The sequence below is a fragment of the Marmota flaviventris genome, chromosome 2 (genome assembly GCF_047511675.1).
Source record: "Marmota flaviventris isolate mMarFla1 chromosome 2, mMarFla1.hap1, whole genome shotgun sequence".
Lineage (NCBI taxonomy): Eukaryota > Metazoa > Chordata > Mammalia > Rodentia > Sciuridae > Marmota > Marmota flaviventris.
In genome coordinates this window covers 112,302,615-112,316,843 of record NC_092499.1, presented here as the reverse complement: position 1 = coordinate 112,316,843, position 14,229 = coordinate 112,302,615, and the positions used below count along the sequence as shown (strand labels likewise).

Below are 14,229 nucleotides of genomic sequence, written 5' to 3'. Positions count from 1 at the left end.
TACAAATTGCCATTAGTGATGGGCCAGGAGGCATGTGTATCAAGAGGATCATGGTTTATTGTTGCCAATAAGCAGTCAGCTAGATGATGGAGTTGCCATTGATGCCTAGAGAAACTGCTTCCCAGGAGTCCCTGTTCAAGCCTCTGTCCATAATCATGATCTAGATGAGGAGGGGATTGGGAGAGGGGGGGTTGTTTTTCCGATGATGGATTTACTGGCATTAACAAGTTTCCAACAAGTGGAATCCAACATACCTCATTATCAGAGGAATACACAACAAAATGGGGGGTGGTGTGGGAAAGGAGATTTGCGATAATAGTTTGCTATGTATCCCACTGCCCTCTCTATGCCCTATCCCCATCTGGTGCTGGGACAACTGGGAAAGTTTGAAGTAGAGGAGTTTTAAAGTGGATAGGTGGACAGGACTGGGTCTTCCCTGAAAGTGATTGAAAAGTTATTTGATAGATGTTAGAAGGGACTATGTCACTGGCACTTTTGTCCCAATGAGGCAATTATTTTTTTCAATAAGACCTTTTTTTTTTTTTTTTTGGTAAGAATTGATTTGAGACAAGATAACTAAAAATTAAGTCTAAGTTTATGAAAATTAGGCTAGCAACCTGCTTTGCACCGCCATCCTAGCTGAAAAATCAGTTTACTTAGTAATCTAGTTTTACTTTTTAACAACTTCAGTGAATTATGAAAGAATATTTTATACATATATGAAATACCTCTCCAATCTTGAGCAACTGTATTCCTGAGTAACACCAAATTAGAAGTTTGAAAGAATGTTAAAACACATAAGATAAAGTTCAAAGAATATTTTATGTCCTGTAATTGCTTGAAACATCTAGGAGAGCTAGGTCCCTTATCTCCTCTAGAAGTGTGTATAGACTTTGCCCCTTTGTTTGGCAGTATTCTTGATATTCTTCCTGAATGATGTTTACTTTGACTTCTTGGGCAAGCTGAGCTTCTTCCATAGATCTGGTCACTTCTTTCACTAATTCACTCTTCAGCAAGAGAGAACTCTGATGAAAAAGTTCTGTGTTTGGTATCATGTATGGTTTGTTGCTTATTATTTCAAGCCTGATTGTATCAGAATGGCAACGCAAGGCTTGTACAGATATTCTTACCTATCATGGAGGAAAAAAATACATATTACTAAATCAAATTCTTTGTTATTTACAATGAAAATAATACTTAATGTAAATATAGACTTACTGTCACATGGTCAAACAAATGGAATGTAACAGATTGCCCTGCTGTTGTGGTAGAGATTATTTTGTTTTGAAATCGTTGAAGAGATCCTGGTTTCCATTCGGAACGACTATCTGGACCACATGAGATCACTAAACCATCTTTATTTTTTAGATAAGCAGCACCTTTAATCCCAAACCTGAATCAGGGCCAGAATAAAAATTCAGAGATAATGTACTTAGTATATAGATATTGTATGTTTATCTAGGATGCTAGTTTTTCTTCTTGATTAAAAATACCACTTTTCCCATGGTTTATTTATTTTTATATAGCAAATGAGAACACAAAATATTTAGCTACGTAAGATCCTAAAATAGATATAGATGGACATACATATGTACTCGGGAGTATCCTAGGGACCAACCTCTCAGGAAAGGGTCTCACGGGTGAGAGGATGCCCCAAAGAGGTAGGTGGATGCTGGCCCGGCCCAAGCCCTTCTGTCCCAGGAAGGGGGCCCAGGGTCCCAGGTGACACTAAAATGGCCAGTTGCCCCCGTTTTGTATCTATAGTAACTTTATAAATAGTTGCTTAATATTTTTATTTTTTGCAGTCTGTGGGGTCAAACCTAGGGCATTGTGCATGCTACGTAAGCACTCTACCACTGAGCTATGTCCCTAGCCCTAAATAAATATTTTAGTAAATTATATCTAATGTACTGTTTTGGTTCTACATTTTTAGTTTAATTCTGATTTCTTATTACCTATTGCATTGGATGTGACATACCTCGGTATAAATACAAGCACACCATTTGTTCTAATTGAGTAAATAACTCCATCAGATATGCATCGCTCCTCAGTTTCAGGGTCCTTGTCTTTAAAGTACATGCACTGGAAGAGCTCAGTAGACTGCTTCTGAGAATGCTGTGCTGCCTGGAAGAAGCACAACCTCGAGCATTATAACAGACCTTCCTGAGAGTCCCAGAAGAAACCTAAAATTCACATTTCTTTCTTTTTTTTTTTTAAAGTATTTTCCAGTTTTTTTTTTTTTAAAGAGAGAATTTTTAATATTTAGTTTTTAGTTATCTGCAGACAGAACATCTTTGTATGTGGTGCTGAGGATTGAACCCGGGCCGCACGCATGCCAGGCGAGCGTGCTATCGCTAGAGCCACATCCCCAGCCCTGAAATTCACATTTCTACAGAAAATATGTCTTTAAAAAGGTTAGAAGATGTCTAACTATTATTAATATAAAAACTGTTTTCTATTATGAATCAAATCAATTTTTTGAGAACTTAGTATATCCAGTATTATCCCATCAAAAAAGTCATAGAAAATAGATTATTTTATAAAAATAAAACTTGTTTTTAGTTCATTGAAGTAGAGGCTGGCAAATTTGGGATATGTCCTTAGAGCACAGAAAAAGTATTATATATATATGTCCTGTCTTTTTAAAGGCTGGGCTGCCAGTGTCTCTTTGGTGGAAATGTAAATTAGCCCTACTATTACTGAGCAATTTAGTAATATGCATCAACATTTTATTTCTGTATACCTTTTGACTCAGTAATTCCCTTTCTAGGATTTACCCAGGCAATAATCTGAAAAATCCATAACAATGTATGCACTAGGATGGTTATAAACAAAACTTTCTGTAATGATGGAAATGTTCTGTATCTGTTACTAATAGGTGGCTGCTAACCACAAGTGAACTGAATTTTTAATTCGAAATAATTTAAATAATCACTGTGGCCAATGGCTACAGTATTGTACAATAGAGAACACAAACATTGGATACAGAATATTATCTTAAACATTTAGTTACTTTGTAATATTCTGCATCACCCAATGGTTTAGTTCTATACTTTACAATCTTATAACTACTAGTAATAATATGAAATAGAATAACAAGTAGCTTCGAAAATAATTATAATAGTTATAGCAACATGATATGCTATCAATTATAGGTTATATAAATGAAAAAATTTAAAACAGCACATTGTATATTTTATAAATGAAAATGTTAGCGCTGTCTAGAGTTGAGTGGCAAGGGGTTAGGTGAATTTTTTGTCTTCCTATCTTTATGTGTTGTTTGAACCTTTATATTCCTGCCTTTTGGGAAGAACATCTAAACTATCATCAAATTTGGAAATTCAAGACAACCATGCTGATGTGTTCCTATAGTCCCAGCTTCTAGGAAGGCTGAGGCCAGAGGATCATTTGAGACAAAGTTTGAGACTAACTTGGGCAACATAGTGAGACTTTGTCATTTAAAAAAAAAAAAAAAAAACTCCCAAATCCACATGTTATCTAAGAATACTTGCAAATATATTAAGAGTATTGTTAGAATAATTCTAGAATTTGTTAATGTGTATGGTATTCCATTCTATAATAAAGCTCAGTAGTAGCGCGCTTGCCTAGAATGCATGAGGCACTGGGTTTGATCCCCGGTACCACATACAAATAAATTTAAAAAAACAAAAAAATAAAGAGATGATGGTAAAAGAATTGTAAAATGTCTTCTTACTCGGTTTCTGTTGTTGATATGTCTGCACAATTCCTCAAGATCCTTGTTGCTGAGTAGGTTTTCTTTCATTTCCATTTTCTTATCTTTTGAAATGGCTGCCATCAACAGTCTGTGTACTATAATATCTGAATATCTTCTTATTGGAGAAGTAAAATGAGTATATTTATCTAACGCGAGACCTTCAGAAAGAAACCAAAACATCAGAATTAAAAAATGTCTGTGCTTTTTAAACAAATTGCTGAAGGTTACAGTCACACAGAAGAAAATTTTATCATTCACCATAATGATGGAACTCTTCCTCCGCACATGATCCAGTAGAGAAATACAGTGCATTAGACATAGCCTGCGTAGCCATAGAGCGTAGCAGTCTGTTTACAATAGGATCATTGGGGTCATTAGCATTATCCAGAGAATCAGCCAGTGTTTTATTGGACCTAATAAAGAACAGAAAAACCTTTATGTAGTCCCAAAGTTAAGTTAGAAGTAAGGGTTTATGGGGAACCGTTTGCTTTTTGGTCTGATTACCTTTATCTGCCAGCAGTTAAATTTTTTTTGGACACATTTCAGAAGCAACTCTTTTTAATTACAGAAATCTAGTTTGCTTTTAGGATTTAAACAAAAGAAGAATGTCACAGATTAAATAAATTTCTTTAGTAAAGCATTGTCCTGAATAATACTAGGTTGAGTTAATTCTTGTAAATAGCAGGTGGTTAAATTCTTACCAAGTTGAATTCTTTATTTTTTTTAATGTTGTTTTTAAGTTGTAGATGGACCTTTATTTTATTTATTTTTATGGGGTGCTGAGGATCGAACCCAGTGCCTCACACATGCTGGGCAAATGCTTACCACTAAGCTACAGCCCCAGACCCCCAAGTTGAATTCTTTTTTTGTGGGGGGGTACAGGAATTGAACTCGAGGGCACTTGACCACTGAGCCACATTCCCCAGCCCTATTTTGTATTTTATTTAGAGACAAGGTCTCACTGAGTTGCTAGTGCCTCACTTTTGCTGAGGCCGGGCTTTGAACTCGTGATCCTCCTGCCTTTGCCTCACTAGGATTACAGGCATGTGCTACTGCATCTGGCCAAAGTTGAATTCTTTTTTAATATTTTTATTTTTTAGTTGTAGTTGGACACAATACCTTTATTTTATTTATTTTTATGTGGTGCTAAGGATCAAACGCAGGGCCTCACATGTGCTAGGCGAGTGCTGTACCACACTGAGCCCCAGTCCCAGCCCCCCAAGTTAAATTCTTAAAATACTTAATTTAAAAAATCCAATACAGATCAATTTTTTTTTTTTTTGTGGGTACTGGAGATTGAGCCCAGAAGCAATGTACCATTGAGATAACATTTCCAGCCCTTTTTTCATTTTTTTATTTTGAGACAGGATCTTGCTGAGTCTAGCCCCAAACTTGAAGTCCCCCTGGCTTAACCTCCTGAGTTGCCTATGCCTGGCAGCCTTTCTTTTTAAATATGCTCTCAACTACTGAGCTACATCTCTACCCCTTTTAATTTTAATTAGAGACAGGGTCTTACAGAGTTGCTTAGGGCCTCGCTAAGTTGTTTTGGTGGCTTTGAACTCACAATCCTCCTGACTTAGACTCCCAAGCCACTGGGATTACACACATGTACCACCACGCCTGGCTCAAAATAATTTTTTAAAACCCAACAAGTAGGGCTGGGTTGTAACTCAGTGGTAGAGCACTTGCCTAGCATGTGTGAGGCCTGGGTTTGATCCCCAGCACCACATAAAACTAAATAAACAAACCAGGAAATACAGATGTATATAAATAGTTAAACTAGCCAGGGACTGTGGTGTCTTCCTGCAATCCCAGCTGTCTGAGTGGCTGAGGAAGGAGGATTCCAAGTTTGAAAGCCAGCCCTGGCAACTTAGTGAACATTATTTGAAAAAATAAAATAAAAAGGGCTGGGGACATAGCTTGATAGAGTGCTTGCCTAGATGTGGAGGACTCTGGGTCTGATCCCCAACATGGCAAAAATAAAGATCTGCCAATGTACAGTACTTCCTGCCATTCATCTGCCTGCCTCAAAGGAGGAATACCGTGTATCAATGAAGAAGCCTTTTGCTTTAGCACATTCCCGGAGCTCAGAAAAAAACTCCTGGTGTGGAGAAGGATGTTGGCGCAACAAGGCTTGATGAGGGAAGTTCTCCCAGATCTTCTTGGCTACCCAGTGGTTAGCCAGGATCATGCATTCAGCCACTGTCTCATGGACCTCCAGGGGTTGCTTGGGGATGAGGTCATGAATATTCTTTTTTTCATCGAGTTGCACTCGAACCTCTACCCCTTCCAGTTCCAGGGCACCACAACAGTCTCGTTTAGCTCGGATATGGCGAGCTATATCAGTCAACTTTCCAATTGCCCACACTAATTCCTCCAGTTTGGCTTGTCTGCTCTTCTCATCCAAGTCTTTAAGTTCTGGAATATCATCAACAATGCTGAAGTTTCCATCCAGTAGTTCCTGGGCTGCTTCATAGAAGAGTTTATAAGCTGATCGAATAATGGTCCTGCCATACCACACTTTCTTAATTTCATAAGAGGTTTCATCCAATTCCCACATGACACTTACAGCATACCTACAAAACCAGTAACATTGACAACATCACTATTCAGCTCTTATTTTTGAAGCAAACAGAACTTGACCCTAAAAGTAACTTGAAAGAAATTATATCACTACAGGTTTTTGGTCCAATTATTCAATCCAACCACACTAATAATAAATCAAAATGTATTTTAACTTTAATCAATGATGCTAGATAGGTTCTAAGTTCTGAAAAAAATCTGAAATGAGTTTATATGTAACAATACATAATCTACTTTACAGGTCTCCATTTTGACTAGAATATAATGGCACTGATAGAAGAGTCTATTTAGCTTCCCGGGATAATACAGCAAAGCCTTTTAGATTCTACAGGATGACAGTAAGCTAAGATACCAGTCTTGATGACAGCTTAATTTAGCAAATGTTCATTCAGCAAAGAACCATTTTGCCATCAAAACACGTTGTTTCCTGGGTGTGGTGGTGCACGCCTATAATTCCAGTGACCAGGAAGGCTGAGGCAGGAGGATCACAATTCAGACCAGCCTCAGCAGCTTAGTAAGACTTTGTCTCAAAAAATAAAAAGGTTTATGGTTGTGGCTCAGTGGTTAAACACCCCTAGATTCAATCCCTGGTACCAAAACACTTCATTTAAAAACTAGTTGGTGTGGTAGCCCATACCTATAATCCCAGTATCTGGGGTGGCAGAGGCAGGAGGATCACAAATTTAAGGCCAGCTTGGGCAACTTAGCAAGATCTGTCTCAAAATTTTAAAAGGACTAGGGATGTAGCTCAATGCTAGAACTCTTGCCTAGCATACAGTGAGGCCCTGGGTTTGATCCCCAGTACTGCTAAAATGTGTTTATGTATGTATATACAATTTGTATTTGGAAAAAAAAAAGACTAATTTACCCATATCTAAAGAGTTCTCAAGTCAGTAATGGATCACACAACCAAACTGAAAATGGGAAAGGAATAAGAATCCCACAGAAAAGGATACACAAATGATTGTGAAACATAAGAATGTTTAACTTTCCTCATAGTAGGAAAAATACAAATTAAAACTACTGTGGGCTGGGGATGTGGCTCAAGTGGTAGCGTGCTTGCCTGCCATGCGTGCGGCCAGGGTTCGATCCTCAGCACCACATACAAACAAAGATGTTGTGTCCGCCGAAAAAACTAAAAAATAAATAAATATTTAAAATTCTCTCAAAAAAAAAATTTAAAAAATTAAAAAAAAAAATAAAACTACTGTAAGATACCATTCTTCAGGCTGGGACTATAGCTCAGTGGCAGAACACTTGCCAGGTATTCATGAGACACTGGGTTCGATCCTTAGCACCACATAAAAATAAAACAAAGGCATTTCTATCCCTCTACAACTACAAAAAATTTCTTAAGACGGACACAGTAGCACACACCTGTAATCCCAGCGGCCAAGGAGGCTGAGACAGGAGAATAGTAAGTTCAAAGCCAGCTTTGGCAACTGCAAGGTGCTGAACAATTTGGTGAGACTCTGTCTCTAAATGAAATTCAAAATCGGGTTGGGGGATGTGGCTCAATGGTTGAGTATGTCTGAGTTCAATTCCTGGTACAAAAAAAAAAAAAAATTGTTTTCAAATATCAAATTACCTAAAAGAAAAATACAATGCACTGTGTTGGCAGGGCTGTGGGGAAATAAACACTTGCATACCTTAGTGGTAGGAATATATTGGTGCAAATTCTTGAGGTCAATTTATTGATCCAAACACAAATGATGTACCCTTGATACATTCCATTTCTAAGAATTTAAGATACACTATTTTTTTAATATTTATTTTTTAGTTGGACAAAATATATTTATTTATTTTTATGTGGTGCTGCAGATCGAACCCAGGGCCTCGCACATGCTAGGTGAGCGCTCTACCGCTGATCCACAACCGCAGCCCTAAGATACACTATTTTTTAAAACACAAAGTGACTTGTGTTCAAAGTAGTTTGATAATTTTTTTTTTTTGGTACCAGGGATTGAACTCGGGCACTCGACCACCGAGCCACATCCCCAGCCCCATTTTGTATTTATTATTAGAGACAGGGTCTCACTGAATTGCTTAGCACCTCACTAAATTGCTAAGGCTGGCTTTTTTTGTGTTAAAAAAATCATATTTGTGTACATATTAAATCTAGGAAAAATCTGGTTATCACCAGGTATGGTGGCGCACGACTGTAATCCCAACAGCTCGGGAGGCTGAGGCAGGAAAATCATAAGTTCAAAGACAGCCTCAGCAAAATTGAGGCACTCAGCAACTCAGTGAGACCCTGTCTCTAAATAAAATACAAAATAGGGCTGGGGATTTGGCTCAGCGGTTGAGTGCCCCTGAATTCAGTCCCCATTTACTGAGAAAAAGCAATAGGAAAGAACATTTCATTAAATATTTTTTGGAATCTGTGAATTTGGATTATATGATTTTATTACCTATTCAGAGATAAACAAACTTTAACTATAATAAATGAACAACTACCTAAATTCATTATTCTGATGTAGAACAGCTTCAACCAGGGAATGCATGTGTACAAAGCTATTTGTTCCCAGACTAGCTGAATTTAAAAGCTAACAGGGAAAAGAACAGAAAGAGGGGAAGGGAAGGCTGGAGAAATAAAGCTGCCTAAAAATAAGTGTACAGCAGAGTTTAGAGGAGACAGGGAAAGCAGGCCACAGGGGAGAGGGTGGTAAGAGATATTTGGAAGAGGAAAGAGGCCTGAGCAGAGAGCATCAGGTACCTCAAAGGGCCAAGACAAACTTTTAAGATAAAAATAATAAACTCACCTATCAACACCTCCCAGCAGGGAACACAAATCAGCACTGAGGATAGAGGGCAGCATGTCATAGCGACGATCTGCTAAATAATAAGTGGTGGCCCTGTGAATGACACATATGCAGTGACTGACCTTCAGCTGGGAGAAACAGAACTGCTGACAGCATAGGCTGCAGAGAGGTAAATGGCTGAGACCTCAGTACAGATTCCCCAAGGCTGCTGCTCTTCATAAAGTGCAGCAGACTGCATAATAAAATGATTCCCATGTTCCTACTTTTCTAAATGATTCTCCTTTGGGCTGAATATTCTTCCACTGATGTAAGAAAGAAAGAGCAACACAAATCTTGGTCATATAAGAAAAACTGGAGTGTAATGATCCAATGTTTATATAAAAGTGGTATATTACTACATGAAAATTTAACCCATTTCAATTTAGTAGGAATCATGGTGTAAAAAGGTTAAAAAAGGAAAGGTAAATTGACCAAGCTACTATTTAAAGGGGGAACGACCACAACTTTTTTTGGAAGGGATTTTTCAGAATTGTACAAACATTAAATCTTTGCACATCTGAAATTAGCACAGATAAAAAAAATAATAGTCACATACACACACCATGGTGCTGATCTTACCTTGTTCTAGCTTCCACATCAATGTAAGAATTGGGAGCCACAAAGTGTGTTACATCTGCAATGTGGACTCCAAGTTCCAGGTTGCCATTATTTAAGGTTCTGACTGAGAGTGTATCATCCACATCTTCACAACCTTTCGGGTCAATGCTGAACACAAGATGGGTTTTCCTCAAGTCTTTACGTTCTTGTTCCTCTTCGGGACTCACCTTCCAAGGATTTTCTGGTGTGTTTACTGGCATCTCACACATCTACATGAGAGGCCAAATATTCAGCAATTTATATACCACAAGTTTCTATTAAAAAGCTCTCTTACGTTCTCAATGTAACCATGTAGAAATTTATTAATTTCCAATTACCTTCTGCATCAACCTATTTTGCTTCTTTTGATCAATCATTATTTAATGGATGCCCCAGATGTGTCAGGCCCTGGGCGAGGGTGTGGAAAGTAGGAGTCAACAGAAAGAAAGACCCCCTTGAGGACCTTTGCAATCTGACAGGAAATGTCCCACAATTTCCACCAGCCTCATCAGTTATGCGGGCTAGCACAAAATGAATTAGCAGCTTATGAGTACAAATAATGTAATCCATTTCCAAATGATTCATCTATTTAAATGAAGATTAAGCCTTTTTTTTTTTTTTCTTTTCAGTACTAGGGATTGAACCCAGTACTGAAACTTATTGAAATACATCCCCAGCCCTTTTTATTTTATATTTTGAGACAAGGTCTCCCTAAGTTGTGGAGGCTGTCCTTGAACTTGGGATCCTCCTGCTTCAGCCTCCTGTGTTGCCAGGATTACAGATATGCACCAAAATGCCTGGCTGTCCTTGAGCTTTTCAAGTCAAGCCTGGAAAAAAATCAACATGTCCCAAATAATACAAAGCTTATTCCTTAAAGATTATTTAAACAGGACAAATCTAGGACATTTTCTCTCCTTTATTACCTGTTTAAACCATCAATTTGCAGTTAAGTAGGCTGAAAGGGGAGAGAACTCTAGTCTTGTGAAGTCTAATTCACACTTTAAATTTTATTCTAACATTTTCTCTGCTGCCAAACAAGTCAACAAATAATTTCCAGAAATTAATGTTAAACATAAAAATTTAATAATGTAAAATATTCTAAAATATTTTCTTATTATAGCTCCTGTCCTGTCAAGTACTCTAATGAAAATAAGAATATCCATACACTCTTGATGGTAATGCAAACTGGTCTAATTTTTTCTGAAAAACAATCTGCCAATACATAATGAAAGCTATTTGAATTTTTTATGCCCTTTGACTTGGTAATCTCACTTTAAAGATTACATTCCAAGGGAATGATCAAAAGGGAAAAAAAAGGCAATGTTGATAAAAATGTTTGAAGTAGGATTTTTTATATTACTGAAAAATTAAACAGCCCAAATGCCCAACAATTGAAGAATGTTTAAGCAAACTAGGGTACATCAATATGCAGTAATTTGTCATAACTACTAAAAATAAGTAGGCTATATCAATACATAGACATAATTTTAAGTGAAAGAAGCAGAACAGAAATAAGTGCACTCAATGAATATGGCTATGCAAAAATAATAAACAAGATTTATGGGGATTTTAAAAGACCATAAAGTGATGGAAATGGCTGATGTTTTATGTTCATTGGATTTTTTTTTTTCTGTAAAGGTTACAAAAACTTTTTCAAAATGAGCATGATTTTTTTGACCCATGGGCTGGAGATGTATGGATCAGAGGAGTCTGTTCCCCATAGTTTTATGAAGCCTCTGGTTGAACAACTCTGAAGGGGAGTAGAGTCCAATGGGTCTATAACCAAGTACATTTACAGTTGTTGAGGATGGATGTATACTGACTGCAGGACATTGACATGTCATTTTTAAGCACAGTTGGAAAATGTAAAAATTTTAGAACTATGAGGCTCTAGGAAACAAATTTTACACTTGAAGCAGACTTCAGTCTGGTTCAAATATGAAATAAAGTGGAGTGAGATTTTTTTCATTACTCTGTGGCTTTAGACAGTGGGTTGTTACATAGCATAAAGATTTTTCTTTCTTAATGATGAAACAACAACAAAAGCAAAAGGAAAATGTGTGCTACTAGATCAAAGGCCTCTGGGAAATCTGACCTGAGCTTCTGAGAAAGGGACAACTGAAATACTGTTTTCCACCAGGATGGTTGCAATCTCCCCTTCCAGATCACCGATTCTTCCTAAAACACGCACAAAATGCCCATTTGGATACACAGATGTTGACTCCCAGGAATCGATGCGCACAACCACCCTGAAGTCCTGCACAAAGGAAAAAATAAAACATGAGTCAAGCACTAGGAGTTAAGTGGTTCAATTAGAAACATCAAGCAAACAAGAGATAAACAGCACTCAGTTCCAAAGAAAGGGGCAAATTTGCAATACTGGTGTGTGGTGGTTTATTTTATTTATTTTTATTCTTCCTGTTTTATTGAATTGCCAGATGGCATTGCAAATGCTTGGCTCATTGCTTTGAAGGGAGGCATTACCTCTCTACATCAAATAAGTGGGCTGGAAATTTTAGTTTGTTAAAGAAAAGCAGTTGTAATACATTTTAGTTAATACTTGCAACACAGGGATAAACCCAATTATGCATGGTCTAAATTAAGTTTTAAAATGGCAGTCTCAATTTTAAGTGTTTGGGAATTACTTTCTAATTTCTTTTTCTTTTCTTTCTTTCTTTCTTTTTTTTTTTTTTTTTTTTTTTGTAGCAGGAATTGAATGCAGGGGCGCTTAACCACTAAGCCCCATCCCCAGCCCTTTTTTATATTTTATTTTAGACAAGGTCTCACTGAATTGCTTAGGGCCTCACTAAATTGTTAAGGCTGGCTTTGCACTCGCAACCCTCCTGTCTCAGCCTCCTGAACTTCTGGGATTACAGGCATGTGCCACTGCATCTGGCTTCTAATTTCTTTGAAGTCTTAAGATGATCTTGGGTAGGAAAGAAGATATCAGTGTAAATTGGAACGTCACTACCCAACAAGTCCAGGAAATTATGGAAATGGAATGTGTGTAGTTGCAACTGACCTCTGAGAGTCTGCAAAAAGCTGTCAGATGTAAAGATACAATGTCCAGGTTACAGACTGGGGACATTCTGCCTTAGTGTCTCATAAACTGCAAAACATCAGGTGAATTAAATTGGGCAATGCCCACACTCTTTGCCACAAGAAAAGTTTAATTTCTAACTTTCTTGTTTATGTCTTCTCTCCAGTGCTATTTTCCTTTATGGATAATCGATTCTGTGAAGTACCACTACATCATCCCTACAGGGCAGAGTGATCGTATTTCTATATCTCTTGCTGGAAGAAAGCTTGTTAGTGTTGGCAAAGTGTATCTATTGAAAGTTTCTGGGTTGGACAGCTGAATAATGTATGTTGGTTCAGGTTGTCCTACACAGCTCTTTCTAGGACGATTTCTCTCTGGCCTTCATTTATTAACCACGGACTACTTAATAGATGGTTCTTATATATTTAGAACTTTTAAAAAACAGTATCTTAGAGTGCCAGAATCCATCAATAATTTATTTTCTCTTATGCAAAGGAATTAATAACGCTTCCTGGTACTGCTCAGAAGCTGGTAAAGACAGAAGGAGAACAGTAGAGGTACAGTGTTGGCTACCTGGAGGGCTTCTGCCTGCTGGGTACTAATTCGAATTTTGGGGATTCTGTAATCCCAAGGTGTAACTAGGATTTTCTGAGCATTTTTGCCCTGAGATTGGACCTCTTCTTTGGATGGAAATGTCACCACATAATCCCGCCAGTTCTTCTGAAGAATGCCCACCACTCGACCTTGGGAGGACAAAACAGAACAAAGCAATGAATTAGTAAGATGTCTTTTACCTGGACTGTGAGCAGCTCAGCAGTAAAGAAGCAAACAAGAATGCAAAGTCCCATTTTTTATAAGCACATCCACACAAGAGGTGTTTAAAGATTTGCCTTCTGAGCATTTTAAAGATATTTTTTAAGATAAATAATTTTTTATATTTGATCATCATGCCCCTTTTTTCTTTCGGACCTGATGTGACATTTAGAATCCATTGGTGCCATTTTCTCTTTTGCTAGGTCTTTATCAATCTTAGGTTCTGGAATACTGAACCTAATAAGAGTCAAATGATTTTCACTCTTTTTTTTAAAAAAAAAAAAAAGGCTAAGGATGAGATATAGGAGATTGGGACTGGGACAGAGACTGCTAGTTACCACTCACTCCTTTTTTTTTTTTTTTAAATATTTATTTTTTAGTTTTCGGCGGACACAACATCTTTGTTTGTATGTGGTGCTGAGGATCGAACCCGGGCCGCACGCATGCCAGGCGAGCGCGCTACCGCTTGAGCCACATCCCCAGCCCTCAAATGATTTTCATTCTTAAACCATGCCCTCTTCTTTGGGTTTTCACTGTCATCTTTCATTCTTTCACCAGTGAGGCTTGCTTGGCCCATTATTCACAAAAAAATATACAAATCATAAGTCTGATACATAGCACTTTTAATCAGCACTTATTGAAGCCAAGAAAAAGACAGA

General features: G+C 37.5%; 1 protein-coding gene across 4 annotated transcripts in view; it reads right to left on the bottom strand.

Annotated features, from left to right (window-relative positions):
• Positions 1-803: 803 nt before the first annotated feature.
• The window catches only part of Dis3l (DIS3 like exosome 3'-5' exoribonuclease), a 38,661-nt gene continuing 25,235 nt past the window's right edge, over positions 804-14,229 (bottom strand). For 2 of the 4 annotated variants that reach the window (XM_027924112.2, XM_071608409.1), the window contains 10 exons: positions 13,331-13,500; positions 11,813-11,974; positions 9,700-9,947; positions 9,082-9,174; positions 5,779-6,312; positions 3,995-4,149; positions 3,716-3,894; positions 1,979-2,124; positions 1,219-1,393; positions 804-1,130 (listed from right to left, as the gene is read on the bottom strand). In XM_027924112.2, the coding sequence (XP_027779913.1) occupies positions 822-1,130; positions 1,219-1,393; positions 1,979-2,124; positions 3,716-3,894; positions 3,995-4,149; positions 5,779-6,312; positions 9,082-9,174; positions 9,700-9,947; positions 11,813-11,974; positions 13,331-13,500 (2,171 nt within the window). In that variant the 3' untranslated portion in view covers positions 804-821. The remainder of the gene's footprint in view (positions 1,131-1,218; positions 1,394-1,978; positions 2,125-3,715; positions 3,895-3,994; positions 4,150-5,778; positions 6,313-9,081; positions 9,175-9,699; positions 9,948-11,812; positions 11,975-13,330; positions 13,501-14,229) is intronic. The other 2 variants (XM_027924126.2, XM_027924130.2) reach the window with 2 other exon arrangements.